The sequence below is a fragment of the Penicillium macrosclerotiorum genome, assembly GCF_028827735.1.
Source record: "Penicillium macrosclerotiorum strain IBT 26536 chromosome Unknown utg000003l_segment0_segment0, whole genome shotgun sequence".
Taxonomy (NCBI): domain Eukaryota; kingdom Fungi; phylum Ascomycota; class Eurotiomycetes; order Eurotiales; family Aspergillaceae; genus Penicillium; species Penicillium macrosclerotiorum.
This window is the reverse complement of record NW_026643083.1, coordinates 2,717,228-2,739,880: the sequence shown is the minus strand read 5'-3', so window position 1 is coordinate 2,739,880 and position 22,653 is coordinate 2,717,228. Positions and strand designations below refer to the sequence as shown.

At 50.5% G+C, this 22,653-nt stretch overlaps 9 protein-coding genes across 9 annotated transcripts; 3 read left to right on the top strand and 6 right to left on the bottom strand.

Annotated features, from left to right (window-relative positions):
- Positions 1–17: 17 nt before the first annotated feature.
- On the bottom strand, positions 18–1,459 carry N7462_003885 (putative serine/threonine-protein phosphatase; the record flags this gene model as incomplete). Its single annotated transcript, XM_057075611.1, has 3 exons — positions 18–242; positions 340–833; positions 919–1,459. 3 exons carry the CDS (start codon positions 1,457–1,459, stop codon positions 18–20), a joined length of 1,260 nt encoding a protein of 419 aa, XP_056935116.1.
- Positions 1,460–2,055: 596 nt separating this feature from the next.
- Positions 2,056–3,968, bottom strand: N7462_003884 (tRNA threonylcarbamoyladenosine dehydratase; the record flags this gene model as incomplete). The annotated part of the gene is made up of 2 exons (XM_057075610.1): positions 2,056–3,267; positions 3,588–3,968. The coding sequence occupies 2 exons, from the start codon at positions 3,966–3,968 to the stop codon at positions 2,056–2,058; spliced, it is 1,593 nt and encodes a 530-aa protein (XP_056935115.1).
- Positions 3,969–4,059: 91 nt separating this feature from the next.
- Positions 4,060–4,412, top strand: N7462_003883 (uncharacterized protein; the record flags this gene model as incomplete). Its single annotated transcript, XM_057075609.1, has 2 exons — positions 4,060–4,180; positions 4,273–4,412. 2 exons carry the CDS (start codon positions 4,060–4,062, stop codon positions 4,410–4,412), a joined length of 261 nt encoding a protein of 86 aa, XP_056935114.1.
- Positions 4,413–5,541: 1,129 nt separating this feature from the next.
- On the bottom strand, positions 5,542–7,107 carry N7462_003882 (homoserine O-acetyltransferase family protein; the record flags this gene model as incomplete). The annotated part of the gene is made up of 1 exon (XM_057075608.1): positions 5,542–7,107. The coding sequence occupies one exon, from the start codon at positions 7,105–7,107 to the stop codon at positions 5,542–5,544; it is 1,566 nt and encodes a 521-aa protein (XP_056935113.1).
- A 505-nt stretch (positions 7,108–7,612) lies between these two features.
- Positions 7,613–8,996, bottom strand: N7462_003881 (glycoside hydrolase family 43 protein; the record flags this gene model as incomplete). Its single annotated transcript, XM_057075607.1, has 2 exons — positions 7,613–8,344; positions 8,412–8,996. The coding sequence occupies 2 exons, from the start codon at positions 8,994–8,996 to the stop codon at positions 7,613–7,615; spliced, it is 1,317 nt and encodes a 438-aa protein (XP_056935112.1).
- Positions 8,997–10,776: 1,780 nt separating this feature from the next.
- On the bottom strand, positions 10,777–11,184 carry N7462_003880 (uncharacterized protein; the record flags this gene model as incomplete). Its single annotated transcript, XM_057075606.1, has 1 exon — positions 10,777–11,184. One exon carries the CDS (start codon positions 11,182–11,184, stop codon positions 10,777–10,779), a length of 408 nt encoding a protein of 135 aa, XP_056935111.1.
- Positions 11,185–13,151: 1,967 nt separating this feature from the next.
- N7462_003879 (uncharacterized protein) lies at positions 13,152–13,571 on the bottom strand (the record flags this gene model as incomplete). The annotated part of the gene is made up of 1 exon (XM_057075605.1): positions 13,152–13,571. The coding sequence occupies one exon, from the start codon at positions 13,569–13,571 to the stop codon at positions 13,152–13,154; it is 420 nt and encodes a 139-aa protein (XP_056935110.1).
- A 1,948-nt stretch (positions 13,572–15,519) lies between these two features.
- Positions 15,520–17,370, top strand: N7462_003878 (uncharacterized protein; the record flags this gene model as incomplete). Its single annotated transcript, XM_057075604.1, has 5 exons — positions 15,520–15,630; positions 15,689–15,758; positions 15,809–15,959; positions 16,011–17,174; positions 17,226–17,370. The coding sequence occupies 5 exons, from the start codon at positions 15,520–15,522 to the stop codon at positions 17,368–17,370; spliced, it is 1,641 nt and encodes a 546-aa protein (XP_056935109.1).
- A 3,064-nt stretch (positions 17,371–20,434) lies between these two features.
- Positions 20,435–21,514, top strand: N7462_003877 (glycosyltransferase family 32 protein; the record flags this gene model as incomplete). The annotated part of the gene is made up of 1 exon (XM_057075603.1): positions 20,435–21,514. The coding sequence occupies one exon, from the start codon at positions 20,435–20,437 to the stop codon at positions 21,512–21,514; it is 1,080 nt and encodes a 359-aa protein (XP_056935108.1).
- Positions 21,515–22,653: the final 1,139 nt, after the last annotated feature.

The following is a 22,653-nucleotide window of genomic DNA, read 5'->3' as shown; positions in this document are numbered from 1 at the left end:
GCCGGAAATCTCAGGTTTTAAGAATAGTCACGGCAACGCACTTGCACTAGGCTCTGCTTACCGCCGCCTTCGATGACGAGTGCAGTCAGCTTGCCGCCCTTGACGCAGCCGGAGTCGAGGCCCTTTGTATGGGTGCGGATCTTGAGGCCTGTTTTGGCGTCGTGACCGTAGATAACTGTCATGGTTTGGGAACGCGGGTCTGCGTGGGAGGACTTGAGACTCGAGTAGAGGAGGGACTGGTGCTTGTCGAACATCTAGCCATGGTGAATGAGGGTTAGCTAAAGCATTCTAAAGGAAGTCTCGACTAGAATTGAAGATGGTACGAGGAGTGTCGCTTACCTTGGCCCAATTCAGACCCTTGCTTGACGAGCTGGGCACATGGGTATCCAAATGGATGGTCCGCATGGTCATTGCCGTTGACGGATCCTGCTTCTCAAGATCCACGCCAGGTACTAGACCCGCATGCACAACAACGACCTGGCCCATGCTCGGAATCGGACCGACGTTGAGGATCACCGGACAACTATTCAGCCAGTCAGCCTGATCGTCATTGAGCGAGCGGGCCAGTGCGCGCTCCAGCGCCTCTTTCTCCGAGATATCGTGCATCTTGACATCATGCACGTCCTCTCCAGTAAGTGAATTCGCCTCAACCATCTGATGCCGTAGAAGCAAGACGCGGTCCTCGTGGTTGCCGCGCACACACGAAGCGCCCATTTCGCGCGCAATGTCAATCACGCCGCTGCTGTCGGGACCCTTGTTGATCATGTCGCCCGCAAAGACCAGGTGGTCACCGCCCGTGGTCGAGAAATCGATTTTCGCCAGCAATTCAAGCACTAGTAGAGAATGCGGAGTAAGCAATCGAGCACATCGACAAATCCATCGGTGCTGCGAGAGAGAGAGAAGGGGGATCAAACATACACTCTTCTTTACAACCATGCACATCTCCGACGATCACCAATCGCTTCTCGCTCCCAGCACCTTCGCCCTCCAGCGGAGCCACGGGAAGCAGTGCTGGATCCAGGGTACGGAGCTGGATAAGGTCGTCAAATCGGGGCAGCGAATTGCTCCCGAACCAACCACCAGTTTCCGTTTTCGAAGTCGGATCAAGTGAGTGCAGCAACTGACTGCGCTCCTGTAGACGTGGGTATAGAATCAAACCCCAGCCAGCCCAGCCGAGGAGAAAGAGGCCGAAATAGACAAGGACATAGCGGCGGAAGCGCGGCGCGGAGATTATGGACAGAGCGATCTCGAGCCATCGAGGGGTTTTGACGTTGTCAGGAGAGACGGAGAGGGGGTGATAGGATGCGGTGGTCTGCCAGCCGTTGCGAACTGAATCGATAAGGGGCCGGGAGAAGCGCGAGATGCCACCCGTTGAGGAGTGGCGACGGTGGGCGTTGTGGTTGGGAGGCTTGTAACCGTCATCGCCGTCGAGATCGATGTCGGAGTCATAGGAGGGCATGCTGGTCGAATGGGATCTTGCACCTCGAGAGTCGAAATGAAGAGAGAAGAGGTGAGCGAAGAAGTCAGCAAGACCCTGGGCTGAGACAGCGAGCTTGGCAAAGAACCCCGAGCCTCCGGAGGAAGTGGATGGATTGATCGTGGCTGATCCCCAGACCCACTTAGGCTTGGTTTCGGTCGCTTGGCTGGTGGCCCGACTCCGGACTCCGTTCCAGAGCACGTCAAAGCCGATCCACCGAGTTGCCAAATATAGGATCGCTAGGTTGGAGTATTTGGATGGCTTCCTTGAGAAGAAGTGCTATAATATGGGGGAAAAGGGGTAATTTAGGGCATCATGAAAGAGCGATGTATACAAATCCATCGAGCCAAGTGTATTACAGGAATTTGAGTCCCCCCCCAAGTATCAAAAAGATCGTCGTAAAACGTAAGGAGAATTCAATTGATGCAAGACTTTATTTTCAATGGGGTCATATGGCGCGTGCACATTTGGCATGGTACGTTACATACTGTGAGGTTTTCAAACCCCTCGGAATGGTCGTGGTTCATGAGTTACATTCATACTACATCTTTTTTTATGGCACATACACAACTTGTACTCTACCGGTACTGTTGATAGGCCTCTATCTCCTTCTTTCGCAGGGTCACTCGCTGCAGAGCTGCCTCGTCATATACATCTTCAGGCCTTCGGCTCCCGCGGATGACCTCGCGCTCATGGAGGGTCGCTTCGTCCTTGGTCATACAAACCAAGTCCGTCAGTTCGAGCCGGATGACCTTCTGTCCATCTTTTTCTCCCTCCCAAGTCCGGTCCATGCCAAATCCTTGTGCTGGGGTCTCCCAGGGGATCAAAACCAGACGGTTGGACAATCCAGTGATCGCACTTCTACCCCTCCAGACCTCTTCCACCAGGAATGCGAGATCATCTTTTGTGATTGGAAGGCGGAGCCCAACGGGATCTTCTCCCGCGACCTGCCGCACTTGCCTTTCCATAAAACCCTGCAAGAAAGCCAGAGCGCTATCATATAGCTTCTCGCGACCTTTGGCAGACACACAGTAGTCAATTGGATATCCAGACACAGAGCAGATAACGTGGTTGGCGACAGTGTAGCCAAAAACTGCAGGCATAGTGCCCAGCACGGGGAGGATACGGACGCGGAAATCAGGGAGAACACCTAGTTCGCCAACTTGGCCCTTGGCAAACTCTTCATCGGGCAGAGGCAGCAAGCTCGCTTTGCCCGGACCAGGTTTCTCAGTTGAGAAAACAGCGGCGATGCCGGAGCTCACTCCCAACGCCTTCAATCGGCGCCGTGTGCTGCGGGCGAGGGGATCATCGATGGTGTTGGAGATATCTCCAACCACCACCCGAGTCGGGTCCGACTTGCAACCGGCGCCCATAGACGAGATCACTGGAAGCGAGTTCGTATGGCAGTAGTGAAGCAGATCAACCTTGGAGGTAATATTATCGATACAGTCCAGCACGAAGTCTGGTCGTCGGCCTTCTCCGTCGTGTGTCAATGTCCATGGGCCGAGGAGATCATCAGCCGCGGATTTGCCAAAGAGCTCGTTGCGACAATCGAACATCACCCAGGGCGCAATCTGCTCCAGCCGCCTCCGAATACAGTGGACCTTCGGTGTACCAACGTCTGCCAGAGTAGCCAATGCGTGTCTGTTGAGCGAGGACAACGTAACTTGGTCGAAGTCAATGAGACGGATCTTCGCGACGCCGGATCTCGCCAATGATGCCGCGGCATGAGAGCCCACACCACCACAGCCAACAACGATAATAAATGATGACCGAAGCTTCGCAAGACCCTCATCGGTGAGAAACACACGGTTGCGGGCGAGTTGTTCCAGAATGAGATCTGTTGATTGCGTTGCGACCCATTAGCTAATTTCACCGCCAAAAGCATATACGAGAGATTCGCACCATCATCATAGTCCCCCTGCTGCGCGCGTCGAGCAAGAGCTGCGCTGCGCTCATCCTCCTTGCTCATTGGAATCCCATTGTCCGCCACGCCAAAAGTCGTAAGCTTCAGACCGCAAGTCAGCCTTCTGTCCTCTACCTTACACAACTAGCTGTCCAAAGCTCTTTTGGGGGTTTGGCCTAGTGGTAGCGAGCCTTTCGAGCTTACCTTTCCCTCACGGTGTTCCTCACCAACCGCCGGAATAGAAGCTTTCAGATCATTGACCGCTTCCTTTCTCTTATATGCTTGATAGCCAAAAACCGCAGCCGCAGCCGCAGCGCCCGACAGCACAGCCGTCGTAGCAAGCTGGGAATTATGTGAACCAGCTTGGCGCTGGAACCAAGCCGACATATTTCTAAGTACTCCTCCCTCACCGTCTGCTTCCTGTTCTCGCGCTTCTCGTTCGCTTTCTTGTCGGGTCAACGGCCGCCGGTGCGAGTAATTCCGAACAGGTTCGGCGAATCTAGTGTCGAGATCGTCAGACTCGAATCCGTAATCGAGGTCGGCATCGTCGGGGGCTTGCCACCACTTGGAAGCTGAGGGAGCCATGGTATGAAGCAATTTCAAACAAACAAAACTTACTCTGATAGACAGAACGGGGCGTCAACGTCCTCTTATGAGAAATGCGTTTCTGCAAGCCATGCGTTCATCAGTGGAACCACGATTGTATCACGTGATATATCGCGGCCTTCGAGCGCCAAAAACCACCGACACGTCGCGGCGTGAGTTACTAGTTCCATCTCGCGCATACCGCGCAGTAGGTACGTATTTCAAGGCTCATTTTGTCAACTAAAATGGTGTATAAGTCGGCTAATTCTCCGGTGAAGATTTGAGAGAACTATTTGTTTTCTAGTCTCGATGATGAGATCACACACATATCAAGAGCTTCTCACGACACGTCCAGGAGACTGGGTTGGGCATGGGACCTCATCCCTCGGCGGCCTGGCCGTTGCTTATGTGGAAGAGGCCGAGAGTCCTGCTGTGGATGACTGAGAAAATGAACAGAGATCTAAGAGACCATTCCCCACACAAGATGTTCCTCGAGGCTGGGTGTGACCCGTCGTTGCTGTCTGTTTTTTCGAGTCTGCTGGTGATATGCTCACTCGCTCTCGACATGTCTTAACTGTATATACTTCTAGATTACCGAAAATGCCACTCTGCAGTTCCCGCCATCCATTCTATATCGCAGTCTCCAGGGTTCCAACCTGTGCATCACCAGACTGGCCTGACGCTCCTGTTTGGGGCCCTTTCCCCCTCTTCATAACAAGCCCTGCTTCTAGCACCTCCAAGTACCTCGGTTCAAGCCCACCCGATGACGAAAATACCCTGTCGCACCACTCCGAGGCATATTCCACGCTCCGTCTGTACACCTTCTAATAGGCAACGGCGTCGAGCACGCCAGTGACGAGTGACAAAAAAGGTAGTTTTCAATCCGAGGGTGTCCGCTACTCCGAGAAAAAAAAGAAGAAAAAAAAACCCCCTCTCCTTGTACGTACATCTATTTAACCAACAGGCCAAAAACAATGCATCATCATCATTTTATTTCAACCCATCCGTGTCTTTTTTTTGTCGTCCGCAGTCCCCTTTCCTCGTTTCTATCTGAAGTCCCCGTTTCACCTGTTTGCATCTCATTTTCATACTTGAGATCACCCTCTTTGTTTACTGTCTGCTGTGCCCGGTGATGAAGCAAAGCCAATTCTGCAGGCAACCGACGTCCTTGGACGATGGATGTCCGCCGGACCTCTCCGCATTCTGGTAGCCAGTGAATATTATTGGGAGCTTTACTGAGGGCGCGCACCCCTCCCCCTTGTCTGCACTTGAAAGAAAGGTATTGACCATTGTATCTTGATGCAAGATTCTACACAAAACAATGGGTTGAATCCCTCTTTAAATTCTCAACATAAAAGCTTATTTATAGAACATTCGAAGCTCAGTGTATATTAAAAAAAAAAAAGTTCACGACGGCTTGGAGAAGAGAGATGATACTAGTTCGGAGTATATAAAAACGCCAGCTAATGCATTATTTTGAACCGTTGCCAATATACAGATATGTCATGGGTTGTAGGAATCAAGAGATCGCTCAATCCGCACGGAGAAGGAGAGGTTGAAGGGGAGGCAGTGTCTACTTCAGGAAGCGGCCCAGCGCACCGCCAATGTTCTTCAGGTCCAGAAGGAAGGTGTCGTGGCCGAAAAGCGAGAGGTCCTCGCCGAGCTCAATGTGTTCCACGGTCTGGTTCCCACCAGCGCGCAACGTCTCGGCAATCTCGCGCTGCTGCCATGCCGGGAAGAGGATGTCGCTAGCAACGCCCATGACGAGAACAGGGTGGTTCTTCAATGGTGCAAGGCCGGCTACCAGGTCGCGTGGCGGTCCATCGAGCTCGCAAGAAGAGACGGACTCGTTCGAGGGTGGCACAGACGCAGCGGCTTCGGGTTGCTCCTCGTATGGCTTGTCTGGGAGAGTCAAGCTGCAGGAGGTGTCGATGTTGGAGGAAGTATCACCGCGGGCGATGCGGGACTCAGCCTCGGCGCGACGGCGATGGGTTTCCGTCTGATGAGCGTGGCCGAGGTCGAACAGGTCCATGGCCTTTGAGACATACAAGAGGCTGTTAGGATCGTACTCAAGGCAGAACTTCTCCCCGGCATGATCGAGATAAGTCTCGATCAGGAAGTCGGGGCACAGGGCAGGTTGCTTGCTTGGATCAGCGCGGCGGCGGCCAAACCGCTGCTCCCACTCGGGCCCGCTGCGGTACGTGACAGTAGCGATCTCACGAGCCAGCTTCATGCCCGAGTGCGGCGGAATGGCATCATAGTAGAAGCCGCGGGCCCACTTAGGATCCATCATGAGCACCTGCCGTTGCGTGTGCCGCATGGCAATGCTGTACGGATGGCTGCGGGCGCAGCCGCTGATGCTGACGATCTTGCCCACGCGCTCAGGAAACAGAACGCCGGCAGCCAGACTCTGCATGCCGCCCATGCTCGAGCCGACAGAGGCTGCGAGCTTCTGGATACCCAAAGCGTCCAGGAGACGAAACTGCGCACGCACCATATCGTCCAGCGTGAGGATAGGGAAGCGGGTTGCATACCGCTTGCCGTCGGATGGGTCCATCGAGGACGGACCGGTGCTGCCATAGCAGCCACCGAGAACATTCGTACATATAACAAAATACTTATTCGTATCCAGTGGCAGGCCAGGGCCGATAAACTTCTCCCACCAGCCAGGCTTCGGGTTCGACGCAGTGCTATGTGCATGACTCGACGCCGACAACCCCGTATGTAAAAGAATTGCATTACTCTTGTCCCCATTCAACTGGCCCCACGACTCATATGCAATATCAAACTCCGGCAGCACGCCGCCCCAATCAAGGAGCAGCGGCTCCTCACAGTGGAAACGTTCATGCGATCCAGTCGTATACGATGGCTCAGGTCCTGATTCCAAAGACCGTGCGGAGAGAAGCGCTGATTTGGCGTCCTGGGCATCGAGGCAGGGAAATGACATGGCCGGATTCGATGAGTCCTTTGCTGTCGCCGTTGCTGAGGACTTGCGTGGGGGTGCGGCGTGCAGCGATCTTGAATGCGCCGATAACGGCCGACTGGAGCTAGATAGAATAGTCAGACGTTCGCTAGCTCGCCATTGTGAAGCTCGCAGGATACGCGAGACAGAACCCGCAGTGCTCTGGAATGAACGCATGGCGAACAGACAGACAGACTGCCGAATAGAACTGAGGTGAAGCGGAGGACTATAATTGTCAGCTATCGGGGAATGGAAGCATATTAAATTTCCCGATTGCGCAGGCGGAGAGCCGAGGGTCATGCCTCAGGCTGTAAGTCATATATCGCGTCATCTGGTCTCGCGTTGATTGGTGGGGCCGTACTGGTTTCCCGCGGACCTTCTTATGCCGCGAACTATAAAACCAGCGTCAAACGGATAGCGCATACAGAAAAACAGTGCACCAATGAATCGGTAAATCTTGGAATTTTATGATGTCTATTTCATTGAATGTTGAAGTCGCTTCTCCAGTAACGAATGCAATGCCTATGGACCATCATACGGGTATCATCGGTTCCATAGTGTAGAAATCAGGAATGCTCAGAACGCTAATGCAAGGTGAATGCTAACACAGGGAAAACGTTACAGGAAAAAGGGTCATGAAAGGGAGAGCTGAGACAGAGTGGTCTTAATGGATGAGGGGGGTTCATGAGGAACTCGTGGTCGAATTGGTGGAGTTTGAACCTGAAACTTCCAGGTTGAGTGCAGTCAGAACCACAGTATGGTTATTGGATCGAATGTCAATGCCTCCGGCATACATACATCGCCAACCGTCACAATTGGCATGAAATACGATCTTGCTTCCATCTTGCGATATCGTTGCACCACCAGGGGCCAGGAGCCCAAAATCGTGTGTTTGTAACAGGGGTCGTGCCACACGAATATAAGGGCCCTTGACGGAGGCTGCATGGGCGTACTTCACGTTGTAACCCAAAGAAGTAAAGCAGTGCGACGAGAAGAAGAGGTAATAGAAGCCGTCACTGGATCGGACAATATTCGGGGCTTCAATGAGCGGACCATCAGTGTCGTTTATGTCGAGGATAATCTCCGGGTCACCCACCGGGGTGACACCATCATTTTCCATTTCCTGGAGAATGAGAGGGACAGAGACTAATGGTTTCCTGCTGTTGCCGCAATACCCACCATGCCCGACGCTATTCCCATCTCCTTTGTAGACTATATATAGCTTGCCATCTGCGTCACGAAAGGGCGATGGATCAATGGCCCCACCGTATTTGTGCGGACAGGCTATGGATTCGTTCAGAGGTATATAGGGTCCAAGGGGATCTTTACCAGCCGAGACTGCAGCACCAATGCAGTGGTGCCGATTGAAATCCTTGGTCTCGCCCGCATAGTAGAGCACAAATTTGCCGTCGTTCTGAAAGTTCATGTTAGAGATACCTGGGATAAATACTTTTCTGGTAGAGCCAGATCATTCCACTTACTCGTTGAATAACATCGGGGGCCCAGTGATTGATCGTCCGTTCCCAGTTACCAATCGTAGGCATGGCATCGTAGCCCTCATGAAGTGTCCAATTCACAAAGTTGGTCGAGGTTGCAACAGGAATATGAATTGTTTCCGGGTTATTCTTTCTCGGATTAGTCCCAAAGGCATACCATGTGCCATTAAGCTGAATCAGGCCCGGATCGGGAAAATTATGAATGGCAAAGACAGGCTTATTTTCCGTGATGCGGTAGCTCGGGTCCTCGTGGGTGGTCGGATATAGCGTATACGTGTCTCCCATATTCGGCCCATAATGATCTCGCGTGAGAACAATGGGCAAGGCGATGACGAGAGCGACAAGGACCGCCACCAAAAGCCCTAGGCCGCTGACGATTGCGATTCTTCGCCGTGTCCAAGGGCGAGCAAAAAAGCCCAATTTCTTTCCACTTTCGGGGTCGGCCAATCCTTTTTGTTCCAAAGCATTCTGGTTGTCTTCACTCCCGGATAGTTCACTTTCGCGGAGAGACTGGATCGAGATGGTGGGCTTGAAAGCCTTGGAGCGCACTGTTGCCAAAAAGTCGCGCATCTTGATTGTTGCAGAGGCTTCTCTGCGCAATGCGAACCTCGACACCTATATGTTTTGTCTTATTCTCCGGGCTTAGGTGAGATCAGCCATTGACATTGTGTCGAGACCGGAGTACAAATAATTAAGACAAGTCAGCTTGCTGCAGGCATGAGGTGGACGAGACTCGGCACCGCGGAGAAATAGATATTTGGGGCGAGTTGTTGAGGTGCGAGCTGTCCATCCACGCCTTTCCCCCGTCGGACTACTAGACCGTTGATCTTTGAGGCTGAACCAACAGAAAGACCAACAATAGTCCCTCGCACACGGAATTGTGCGAGTGATTTGGCCCTTAAATGGACTCCTATCGCTGGGTTGAAAGGGGCGCAGCGAGCCAATTAAGTGCGGGGGTGCCAAGTAGCCAAAGTAAAACGGGGGTTAAAAAGCCGACACATGAGCAATCAATTGGCTACCGGGGCTGCCTGCCAGGCAACACCGGTCGCACCAACAGAGTCTCGATGGAGAACATCCGCGGATGCAGGCCACTCACGAGAAACGGGTTCGGTGCGGACCTTGGGGAGCCGGAACCTTCATTTCTGGGGACTAGACTTTGATCACACAAGCGCCGGTCAAAATGAGCCCACGAAACTCAATTTCGGGGAGGGGCTTCGCGCGCGACAGTGGCTGCATCTTGCGTGGATTTCCGCTGTTCGAGATCATCTCGATGGATCACGACATCTGTCGATCCGTGGACCCTGAGAATCCCTCATCTTTCCACGAGGCTAGACCCCCGTCACATGATATGGCCCTGCTCCCTCGTGGAGAGTAATCTTGGAGTCGCGCGTATCGATATCATGCCTTCCCCTCCCTTCAGACATTCAGAATTCTGACTATTATCTTCTATTCTCATTCCTCAGGACCTGACTTCTTCCTTAACTAGCTCTTACTTCTCTCTTACTTACAGTCGTTCTCGAAACCGGCTTGACTGGTACACACTGAGAAAGTCTTTCCCACCGAATAGTGCAAGCCTCAACAATTATCATTCACCCTTAGTCTGTCGTTACCGTAGCCCCAAGAAAATGACTGCTAGTTCTCTCGTTAGCCATGATGACTGTGGCGTTTAGCATTTTGTGTCGAGAAGGAAGACTGCATAATACGGGCGAGACCCACATATCTCCATGCGCGTCAGGATATTACAGGGATACTCGATTTGCTACATGTTTTGTATGGTATCCCGGGTATACTCGGAACCTAGCGCCGTAACACGCTAGACAGCAAGGTAGGGGATATTCAACATTCCCCGCCCATACACTTAGATAGTTCAGTTCACTCAGTAATCACCATATTGAGCATCATCTTCCATTGGATCCCGCCTTTCCTAGCCTATACCGTATCCTACCATATTGACATTTTGACCAGTGGGTCGATACATCGTAATATGCACACTGACCCACTTTGATCCTGGGACGCACATGTGTAATGCTTCTTATTGGTTGCACGTGACTCCTGTAGTGTGTCGTCTGTCTTGCGGGTTTGGTTGGCTGTCGTTATCTCCCGCGGGTTTCTGACGGTAGATATGAGGTTTCACGATATGCAGGGGACGCATTTTACTATGCTAAATAAGGATTATGTAGTAAGGTTTACGGCTAAGCTACACTAAGGGAAAGTGATCTGTTGTAATCCTTACAAAATATTCTGCTTGTAGGAAGAGAAACGGGATGTTTGAATCACTGTTCCTGGGAAAAGTAGTAAATCTGCGAAAAAAAAAACAACCATACCAGTGACCAGAAGACAAATCTCCGGATTACTGGATATAAAACAAAACCGAGCGCCCGGAGGAATAGTTAAGTGGTACAAGCCTGATTTGTTTCCCACTCTTTGTCGTCTTCTTGAGCTCCTCCTGGGACTTCTGATTCTCGAAGCGACCCCCATGGTACTCTGGATGTAGCTTGATTGAAGTATCGGAAACCCCTAGATCAACCTGAAGATCACACCACAGTTCGCGAGCCTCGTTGAACCCTACAACCACGGTGAAGAAATCTCCATCAGTGATTTTGAACCTAAGTAGGCCTGAGCCACCGAGATCCGTGGTAATTTGGTGCACTTCGGGTCTTGCTACTATCCATTCGCCGCCCTGATCATTGTGCCAGACAGTCTTCTCAATAAGTTGCACTTCGTGACTGTTAAAAAGCGGAACTTCGATAGAGACCATCTACGAGAAAAGTGAGTGTGGATTTTTCGCGAGGATTAGAGGACTAACCGTAACTGAAGGAATGCAGTTCGCAGTCTGCTTTCGAGGGAAATATATGAATAGAGACTTAAGACGATAAAATATCAAGACAGAAAATATTTGACGAGGGTGTGGGGGGGGGGGGGGGGGGGTTAAGTATTCTATCTAATTGTGGCGCGAAAAGGAACAGCTGAGATGTGTTGTTGCTTCTACACCTAATCGCTAGTAATGTACAATTTCGTTTTAGGTGGATTTAGTGGCTTAGCTGGACGGTTCACTTCTGCCCGCACGAACCCCATACGTAACAAGTTTAGACCAACGAACCCATAATGATGGGTAGACATCAGGAAAAGAGCGTGGCTAAAAGTATAACCAGGATTGCTCACCTCGGAGACTTATATGTGTGGGTAGGAAGACTCGCGTGCTCGGGAAAGGCAGGAAATACGTTAAGCGTTCGGCGAGATTTTAGTGAGCACTCATTTAGACCTCACTAGTTATCACGTGATGGCACTGAGCAGCTAAGTAGTCTGATTCCTGGACTGTGATCAGTGAGTCTGACTCCGAGTCCCACCCGGCAAAGAAAAAATGTTATGTATAGTGGCATACCGGTGGCCGATAAGTTGTACCAGCGAGCACTGGTAGGCTATGAGGAGGCCTTAATTCTCGATCATAATGGGACGCAACAGGTTATGCAGAGATTGAATGCGTTAAGTATCGCGAGTTGAGAATAGATAGTCTATTACTGTACTGCGCCCCGCCTTAACTGTACTGTAACGTACATACTTTGGTCCAGTGGGTCCCGCCAAACAAGTAGTTGGTCGAGTACATGGTCTCCCCTCGATTGAGGCGCAACCCCATTTAACACGTAGAGAATTTCTAAGGAGGCTTACATGCTAATTTGTCTAATCTCTAACTACTCGAAACGATAGCTGAAAAGGGTCTTGAGACGACCTAATATTGTGAAATAACGGTCGCAGTTGTGTATACTAACAAATATTTCAGGTACACATCGTGCAACCAAACACATTCAGAGCTAATGCTATCAAGCGGATCTTCTCGAAACAAGGCAACGGAGGATCCCTAGTTATATTTGCAGAAATGGACTGTGTGGTTCCATGGAATTCCATGGAGAGTTCTTACGTATAGCGTATTACAGAACTCAGAACAGTAACATGCAAAGCACCTTTTACTTAGCCCCTCTATTTAAAGCGGCCGGCGAAATAAATGATTTGCGCTAAAGCCTTGGCGGTGGGGCCGAGAAAGAGAGTGTAAGTGTGTATTGGTGAAGCCGGTTTCGAGAATGACTGTAGCTCTTACTACCTTCTTACTTATAATAATCTAACCTCTCCATTTTCTTGGAAGACCCCCTAGATCCTTCTAGGGCTATAGATATAGTCTATACTAAATTATCTCAATCTCCTACTGCTAAGGCACTTGTGACTGGCCTTCTTGCTTCTCTTCTTCCGCCTCATCTCCCCCCTTTCGTTGTTGTCACGATTCCCGCGTGACCGCTTGGTTATGTTATCTAGCTTAGCTTATCATGGCTCGTCCCCAAGAATCAAACATCATCTTTACCGCAATCCAACTTCGCATAGTTACAAATTGGTAACAAACCCAGCTTTTCGTCCAGAGGGCCCATCCCTGGGGGTCTTTTTGTTCTGCATCAAATACATCGACCCATCCTTCTCCTTGTCATCCCATCCGCATTTGCTCATCCCATCTGCGCTGACAGGCCGCGTTCACAGTGAGGGCATTCAAGCACTCAGCCCGGAGGAATTCCAGAGTCACTGCAGAAGATTACATTTCTTTTAGCCAAACTTAATATTTGCGGACCCGACATGTTTCTTCTATTCAATTTAGCTTACCATTTGCATGTCGCACGTCTTGAATCTTCCCAGCGGAACGATTGCAACTCCTGAGGTGGCATATGTTACCGTTGCCGCGTGATCTCACATCACCCTTGACCCAAGCCGAGCAATCCACGATAGGCTCAACAGCGTCTGTTCTGCGGCATTGGTCAATGGGGCTCGTGTCTCGTTTGGAGTTGCGCGGGACGCAGCCTGGATTTGGGCTGGCGGCTGAGAACCGGGAAAAGGTTGCGCTTGCGCTTGCGGGTCAGAGCCTTGGAATCGCCAATATTGCGGCCGTGGGGCAAGGTACGATCTATTCCATGTCGGACTCGGTGTCCACTCGGGATGGCGGGGGTTAGCCGGCATGTACGGCGCCCGAGTTCCTGGGAGCGCTCGATTACCTTGATATAGGCGCATCGGTAGGCGCTGCTGCACTTGGCGCTGGGGGTTTATGCGGGGCTGGTCTCGGTTACAGGACATTCCTGCCCATTGGCCGTAGCGTTGGTCTAGCTCCGCCATGAAGGAGAATACGGTTGTAGATAGCGACGGTTCGCGAATGTCTCTCTGGAGCGACGCGTCTAGCCGCATCCAGACGAAACGGAGGAGAACGGCCGTGTCGGTTACTTCATACTACCAGGATGTGACGTACAATAAGATTGGATTGGTAAAAGGTGTCCATTGAGATACGTAGGGGCTACTGCATATGAGCCAAAAGCTAAGTATGGGTGTACCCAACAGTCAACCAGTTAACTATATCATCTAGCTTAGCTATCATGACTTCTTCCCTAAAAATGAAACATCACCTTTACCATAATCCAACTTCGCATAGTTACCAGCTCTACGCCCGTATAGAGCCAACAGGTTGTTTCCGCCATTCTCTACAGTTTCCTCCTAGCTGCAACGGAGGTCGACTCAGCGAAGTCTCCCGTACAACCTACGACCTCACTTAGCAGCCAAAGAGATTTTCGTTACTTTGAGCAATCTTGAGAATGCTTCACTAGAGCTAGTATTTGAATCTGTGATCCGCCGCCTCCAGCCCCTAACATACGAGAAGGAAACATCAAAACATTCCGAGACTACACAAAAAAGGAAGCGAAGCTTGCCTTGACAGATATCCCAGAAGTGTACTGCATCCCTTATTCGACCTTGGCATGGACGGATGATGTGGATGCATGACAGAAACACTTGCAAATCGACGGCCTAAAATGGACTCACTTACCGTCTGCTAATTTCAGGAAGTATACATCACGACGGCTAGCTGGGGCAAAGGAGGATACCCGAAGAAGGCGAACCCAAGGCTAGTCCCATTTTGTTCACAGGTATCATGGGTTCATGTTGCCACAGACACTGTTTTCCAGAAGCAGAACGGAAAGGAACCGGGGGGGGGGGGGACCGCTCGAGCATTTTGTCCCAGGAGATTGGAAGAGGGAGCATGCAGCTAGGTACTCGGGCTAGAGGTATCGATCTTGCCACAGTCTTCCCCTCTCCCAATCTGGCAAATGATCGAGATTGATAATTTCTCTTAAGCGATCTATGTATTGGCATAGCATAATGTATGACCATCGAACCATCTTTCATAATGCAGTCATCCGAGTTACATCTTACACTAGTAGTAGTACAGCAACAGAGGAACTCAGGGTAGGCCACTCAATAGAACTGACTCTTTATTCATCATGACTCTCGAAAAACATTCGATGTGTACCATTGAGCGGGACTCGTGAACCAGGTGGCAAACGCAGACCTGCTCCTTTTCTCATCCTGGGATCGGATCTACGGCTCGATCATGCGGGCTTCTCCCATCGATGCCCAGAGTGCACGGATATTAGCTTACATTTGCTTACTTTTAGCCCCAGAGGCTTAAAGCCATGCTTGGAGCTGACATTAGCTTCATCTCATTCTTGAGTCCGTGTATCGCCAGGTAATTTCCCTCGCGAAAAGCTCTCTGCCAGTGAGGTATCATTCTGTCTAGGACGACCATCGACACGCCCGAGGAAATAGACATTGGAAATTGGCAGCGACGCGGTGTTTTTCGCCGTGTGTCCCCTGGACACGTGATATGGTCTGACACCCCCAATCCGTTTTGGTCTGGGGTTCCCCTTGTTCTCCGTTCTTGCAGCAACGCCGAGCGATGATCCGTGGCATTTCTGGGCAGAAGGAGCCTTTGGGGCCGCACTCCACATTCTGGCGGCCACTTACAGGCCGTTCCCCAGCGCCCACGCTAACGCTATTTTGTGGGGGACTCCAGGCCGTTTCGGATATGGATGCTGACTTGCTTCCTGGCCCTGTTGAATGAGAACCGATGCGGCCCGATTTGCCGGTCTCGAGACTAACACCAGGGAGGCGAGCCTTGGCGAAATGGAATGGCGCGAACGATGCAAGGCTTCACGGAGGCACATAAAGGCCCTGGTTCCCGCTGTCTACTGGCGACTCGACAGAGGGAACAATCATCTGTGCGACGCAGCTCACCATGACCAAAGAAAAGAGCGACATCAGCGAGGTGGCCCACATCCCCATTGTAGCTGAGGGGACAGGCAAGACGGCTGAAAATGCGGGGGCCAAGCAGAAGGAGGTGTACAATGTATGTTTGGAAATGACCCAGTTTCGCGAATAACCGTGCAAAACACTGACGAGGCCAGGCCGAGCTCTATGCTGCAATTCAGGAGTCCAATATTCCCCGCTGGGGACGGTCGACCATCCATCTATACTGTACGTTGACTCCACCGAGAGGCTTTGGACGCCCCTGCTAACCCATGCAGATTGCGTGTTTGTTGCTTTCTGCTGCGCTTGTGCCAATGGATACGACGGCTCGCTGATCGGTTCTATCACGGTGATGCCCTACTTCAAGGAGACCATGCACAGCCAAAACTCAGGCTGGCAGGTCTCGGTCGTCTCCTCGCTCTACAGTGTGTACGTGGCCCCTCAATCTGGTATCTCACATGCATAATCTGACCGGACTAGTGGCTCAATCATCACCACCCCATTTGCCGCCCTCGTGAGTGACCGCTGGGGTCGCAAGGTGGGTATGATATTTGGCTCGATTGGTATCATCCTCGGCTCGATCATCGCAGCGAGCTCGTTTAGCTTGGCTCAGGTGACAGTCGGCCGTCTGGTGCTCGGTTGTGGTATCCAGTTTATGACGGTCGCAGCGCCTGCGTACTCGATGGAAATCGCGCCGCCGCAATGGCGTGGTCGATGCACCGGATTTTACAACTGTGGATGGTTTGGAGGCTCGATCCCCGCGGCGCTGGTGTGCTTCGGCACCCAATATATCAACAACAACTGGTCGTGGCGAATCCCATTCATCTGCCAGTGCTTTGCGTGCTTTGTTGTGCTCGGCTCCGTTTGGTTCATCCCCGAATCCCCCCGATGGCTGTTTGCGCACGGCCGTGAAGAAGAGGCGATTGCTTTCCTCGTCAAGTATCACGGCAATGGCAGCGCGGACTCCCGCCTGGTGAGACTGGAAGTTGAAGAAATCCAGGAAAGTATTCGACAGGAGCTGCGAGACAAAGAAATTGCATGGTGGGACTTCCGGTGCCTGTTCGATACGCACGAGGGCCGCTGGCGGTCGTCGCAGGTGCTGATGATGGGTGTCTTTGGCCAATTCTCCGGCAACGGACTAGGATATTTCAATGCGGAGATTTTCGATGAGCTGGGTATTAAATCCACCGCCCAGCAGCTCGGATACAATGTGCTCAACTCCGTGCTATCGGCCATTGGTGCAGGCACAGCGGTGACTCTCACGGATCGAATGCCACGCCGTAAAGTTCTGGTGTTCGGTACGTTTGCCTGCGCGGTGATGCTGGCAATCAACGGAGCAGCGAACCACGTTTTCGGTCAAGACGAGAACAACAAGTCGGCTGCCAACGCCGCCTTGGCCTTCTACTTCCTGTTTAATGTCGTCAACTCGTTCTCCTACACTCCCCTTCAGGGTGTGCTGCCCGTTGAGGCGCTCGATACGAAGCGCCGTGCCAAGGGATTGGCTTTCTATGGCTTCCTGACTGGCTGCTTGGGTTTCATCAACACCTTCTGTACCCCCATTGCTAATAAAAATATCGGCCTCAACTATATTTGGGTCTTTGTCGGTTGGGATTGTGTGGAAGCCGTCCTGTGGTATTTCTTCTGGTATGCATTCTCCTCTTGATCCAATAACCAATGCCTGCTAACCCTTTCTAGTGTCGAAGCACAGGGTCGTACTCTCGAAGAGCTCGAGTGGGTGTACAAGCAGCCCAACCCGGTCAAGGCCTCCCAGCAGGTTGACCACGTCGTCCAGCAAGCCGATGGCACCGTTTCGGAGAAGATTGTCCAGCACGTGGAGTAGGCGGGCTGGTGTCAGGTTTCAAGGACATGATGCGGGCTATACTGTGTATATTGGTGTACTGGATAACAATAAGTTCATCCTTTAATCTCGATAACCATTCTGAAATAATACTGTTATTTTATATCCATCACACAGGGAAAGTCTTTGATAGCTAAAAGTAGGCATTGATACATCTAGTGGATTGAAACTTTGAGTTCATCTTCACTCTTTCGAAACTCCCAAAATCGGGACTTTGACTATCTATTGTCAGCGTAGTATTTCGTCTGTCTATAAAATCATCCCTGATGGCTGCTGTTAGGCCAAGCAATTAAAAAAGGGAGAATTTTCAGTTGGTTTCAATGAGAGGATATTATCGCAATTCTTCCTCAAAGTGACCGATAACTATTAGACTCTCACGTCATTATAGTATCTCTGGCAACACTTTCCAAAGGAAAATCAAGATGACATTGCTAGCAACAATAGGCCGAGTCTGAAGCACTACCAGAAAATACCGTAAAAAATTCCCTCTCCAACCAGACGTGAATAAAAAAGCATGAAATATTTATTACTACTGTCCAAAATCGATGGCTGAATAAAGCAACTACTCTCCTTTCTTGGAGTGGGTAGAGGGAACTCGCTTCATGAGGAGCTCCATTCACTCAACTCAGTAAATATATATTAAAACTCAAGTAGGATGCCAGTCTGGACAATGTGTGCACCTGACTTCTATTGTAATTATAAATTTATGATCAACGCAGAATTTGGGAGCGGAAATAGCCTCTACGCGATCCCAGCGACACTCAAACATTTAACATACTCAACTGGGGCATGTATGAAAGACTGGCAAATCCACACATTCTCTAGTAAGGTATAACCGAAAAGTCTTTGGCATCAGTAAGCCTATCGGTGGGTATTTCGGCTCAATTAAGGTAGCCGACTGTTCTCACCTCGAACCTTTGTCCCCCTAGAAATTGTTTTTACATGGTCTGTCTGAGATATCAGGGGAAGTTTGCTCAAATGGTTACCATTCAATTGTAACAAAGGGCCACATTTGCAGAGAAATATTGAAAATAGATTTATACAGGTAATTAAAAATTGGAAGATTTCTACTGACAACCAAAACAGCCTGGGGCTACTTGCCAGAAATCCAATATATAAGATATGAAAGAATAAACTAAATACATTCTTGATCCTGGGTTTGTGTTTTGAAGGTCTTCCCCACCTATTCGCGCATGTGTTCAAAAAGGGACCTAAAGCCCTACTGCTACCTAAGCACTGCGGGGCCAAGGACAGAAGGACATATGCAGTCACTCCCGATAGTCCGTTGCTTCAGCTCTCAGGGTATATATGCACAGCAAACAGGTGACATTGTTCTACACGCTAGTTGCACCGAAACGTCAGAGATATTTTTTGAGAGGACCTATATTTTCAGCATCTGTTAAGACTCCCCCGCTAGATGTTCCTCATCCTGCGACACATCCCGGCAATTTTCAATCTGAACAAAGGCTAGACACTGACGACATTGAGGATAAAAGGTAAAAGTGTGTTACATCGTAGCAGTGGCAAGAGGGAATTTTATAGACAGGATGACTACGTAATGGATAGATGCATGGTACTAAATTGTAAGGAGTACGCTAAACCGCATTGCGTAATCAATTGTCACCGGATGATGAATTACTCCGTACAGTACAGTATAGGAAAGCTTGTTTAAGCAGCCCCTAGAAAGTATTTTCACGATTTATGAAGCCTATCTACCCTCCACAGGGGTAATAATCACACATAATGCCCAGGGCTTTGATCCTCTTACCAGCGGGACATCTTAGTCTGTCTGCTTCTTAGAAGAGCACGAATACATTCGCTCAGGGGTAAGTATTAGATGAAACTGAGAGTGGACAAGGGGCGGGCGCATCACAATTACAATAGACTGGGGTCGCCCAATATATTGCTGTCCAGTAAGATAGGCAAACAAGCCTGTGCTGAGTTACTGGCACATGCAGGGCTTCCCAGGGTGATTAATGATGACAAGTGGCGTCAACGAAGAAAAGTGTTCCCGCGCATACCCCTTGAGATTTTTTAAGTGTTGTTTCAGCTCTTGAATATGGCCGATCATATCCTATTAAGGAAGTTAGCTAAAGCACACTGACGAAGCCAGTCGCTGTTAAAGTTGATAGGTGGATAAAAAACAGCACTTCAGGAAGAAGATATTTAAATCTTGAAGTGGCACATATGATTATACGATATGTATGTATCGAAGTTCTCATGGTGGGAATAAAATGGTTCCCCTTGAGCGCCCTGTACCCCTATACAAGGCTTTAACTAGCATCCCCTGTCGGCCCGAAGCTAATAAGGTCCAAGTCGCATGATAATCAACCCAGAGATACGGATACCCTGAGTTGTATTCCTTTTCAGTAAAGTTCTTCCACAACCTTCTTGTTCCATGGAAGATGATTTACCGGCAATGGTCATCCGGGAAATAGAGAGGAGCTCGGGATCTGATGGCAAGTAAATAAATGCATGGATCGAGGACTACGGGCCACGTGAGCGGCTCCACCTCAAACGGACGCCGTTGACGGCAGCATACGCAATCCTTTTCTTCTCCCATAAAACTGCAGGCAGGCCCGGATTTTGTCGCTGCTAGTCAGCGAAGATTGAAAATACCCCTTCTTATTCTCTCCTTCAAGACCTTCTTCGCCATTTCGCTCTCATTCGGCCCGAATTGGCGTTCCGTCTCGGCGCGCGCCTCCTTCTCTGTTTGCGGTACCACCTACCTCCGCGGGACCTACTTACGACCGGGGCCGTATTGTCAGTTACGCATTGGGCTTATCCAACAGCCCATTAAAATCGAAATGTCATTTTCCGGATTCCGTCGCGCTTGAACCTCCCCGACACTTGTACGCGAAATTGTCTTCCGCTGTCAATTCGTCTCGCCCATCAACATTCTAGTATCCTCACCTCCGAGACAAGCTTGCTCATTCCCTAATCCGCTCTCAGAGGGCGTGACTGCTCTGTCGCACCCCTGCGCGTGGCCCCCGCAACCTTGACAGGGGGCCTTGAACCCGATTGTGCCGATCGCTTCCCGCCCATCATGCCGACGTTCCGCAAGTCCGTACTTGCGGCTCTGTTCCTCCTCACTTTCATTTTCGTCATCCACTCGAGTCGATCGACCGACGTCCGCGGCGCTCCTGGGTATAAGACCGTTCCCGATATCTTCGATGAGGAACAAGAGGTGCTTGCACAACCTAAGAAGAAGACCAAGAGCCGGCAACAAGAACCCCTCGGCGCTCTCTCCACCTCGCCGTTGATTGATCGTCTTCGATACCAATTCCCTTACGACTTTCAAAGTAAATTCCCGGCATATATCTGGCAGACATGGAAGTACGCTCCGTCGTCCGTTTGGTTTAACGAGGGCCTTCGCGGTCCCGAGTCCAGCTGGACAAATTTACACCCAGGATTCACACATGAAGTGATTGGCGATGATACGCAGCGGCATTTGATTAAGTATCTGTATGGATCGGTTCCAGATGTGTTCGAGGCCTATGACGCTCTTCCACTGGCAGTGATGAAAGCAGATTTCTTCCGATACCTGGTGCTCCTGGCACGCGGCGGTATCTATAGCGATATCGATACTATCGCGTTGAAACCGGTTTCATACTGGCTCCCCGATGAGATCGATCGATCAAAAGTGGGCTTCATTGTTGGAATTGAAGCTGATCCTGACCGGCCTGATTGGCATGACTGGTACTCGCGTCGCCTTCAATTTTGCCAATGGACCATAGTCTCAAAGCCGGGCCACCCGATCCTGCGCGACATGGTCGCTCATATTACTAAGGAGACGATCCGTATGAAGAAGGCTGGTATTCTTAGGGTGGGCAAAATGGACAAAACGGTGATGGAGTTTACGGGCCCAGGTGCCTGGACAGATGCTGTCTTTCGCTATTTCAACAACCCAGAGTATTTCCACATCTCACCTGGAGCGAAGAATATCACGTATGAGGATTTCAGTGGTCAGACTGAACACCGCAAAGTGGGCGATGTGGTCGTTCTACCCATCACTAGCTTCAGCCCCGGCGTTGGGCAAATGGGTGCTATGGAGACTGACCATCCAATGGCCTTTGTGAAGCATAATTTCGATGGTAAGTCCCACCTTGTACTTGATTCTCAGTAGAGGATGCCAAGCTCACTGTTGTGGTATTTTGAAGGTACTTGGAAAACCGATCCTTCGCTTTGAAGTCAGCCCAGGCTCAATATTGCCCCCGAATATGTGCCTGATTAATCTGCAGCGCCACCAATGTCTCTCTTGCTCGCGAGAGTCGCTTGCTATCCACGCTCAGCCTTGCATGAAGATCTCTTGACTCTCAAAGCAATTACTCTCTGCTAGTCCGCTCTTCCCTGCTATCCATTTCCCACTACGCGCAGGGCTTCTCTCAGAGGTTTGCCTCGTGGGAACTCTCAGCTAGACGACTCGGCAAAATTGCCCAGCTCACTGTCATTATCATTTTCCGTGCAGGCCCAGCGGTCTCTTTCTACATTTTCATATCCCCTATTCAAGGGGAAGTTTACCTGCGCAAGGACACCTCTTGTGCTATACCCTTGATGTTTCATGATTCTCTGCAAATATGATTCCCATAGTTCTTTTCATGTGATATACCTTTATTTCTGTTTCTCTCTATTTGTTGTTTAGACCTTCCAAGTGACTTAACTTGTTGAGACCATAGACAGGATTGATATACCTTTTACTGTTCACGTGTTTACTGGGAATTTAACCAGAACTATCGAGTGATTCAACCCCTTTTTTGCTAAACAGATAGCACATTCATTGGTAGTACGTAGAAACTAAAATCCTCAAACGACATAACCGCCAAAGTCCAGGGTTCTCTGACTTGATTCGGTTGCTGACATCAAGCATCTACTTCGATTGTGAAAGGCCACCATTTACTTCTACCAGTAATGAAGGTTGAAAGTCACACAAGACAGCCTCAAGGAGGTTAATCGCCCTGTGTCGCTTAGGCTTTTTACAGTGCCGGCTTCGATCCCAAAGGCGCTCCAGGCAGCCAGTAAGCCCGCTGACCATTCCGGTTTATCACCGTAATCGTCTATCCGTTCAGCCCCGCCCCATAAGATACGTCAGAGCTGGCAGAACTTCCTTTCACCTCTCTCTGCCCCGCGCTTGCTGGTCAACTCCCCGTCTTCACTGGGGATTCTCTTAGCAGATGTATCTTGTTTTGGCCTGAAACCCCCCGGATCTCAGCTGGGTGGTCGATGCGATTGGTGGCGCGCTAACCGGGCGGGCTTTGAACGCTTTTT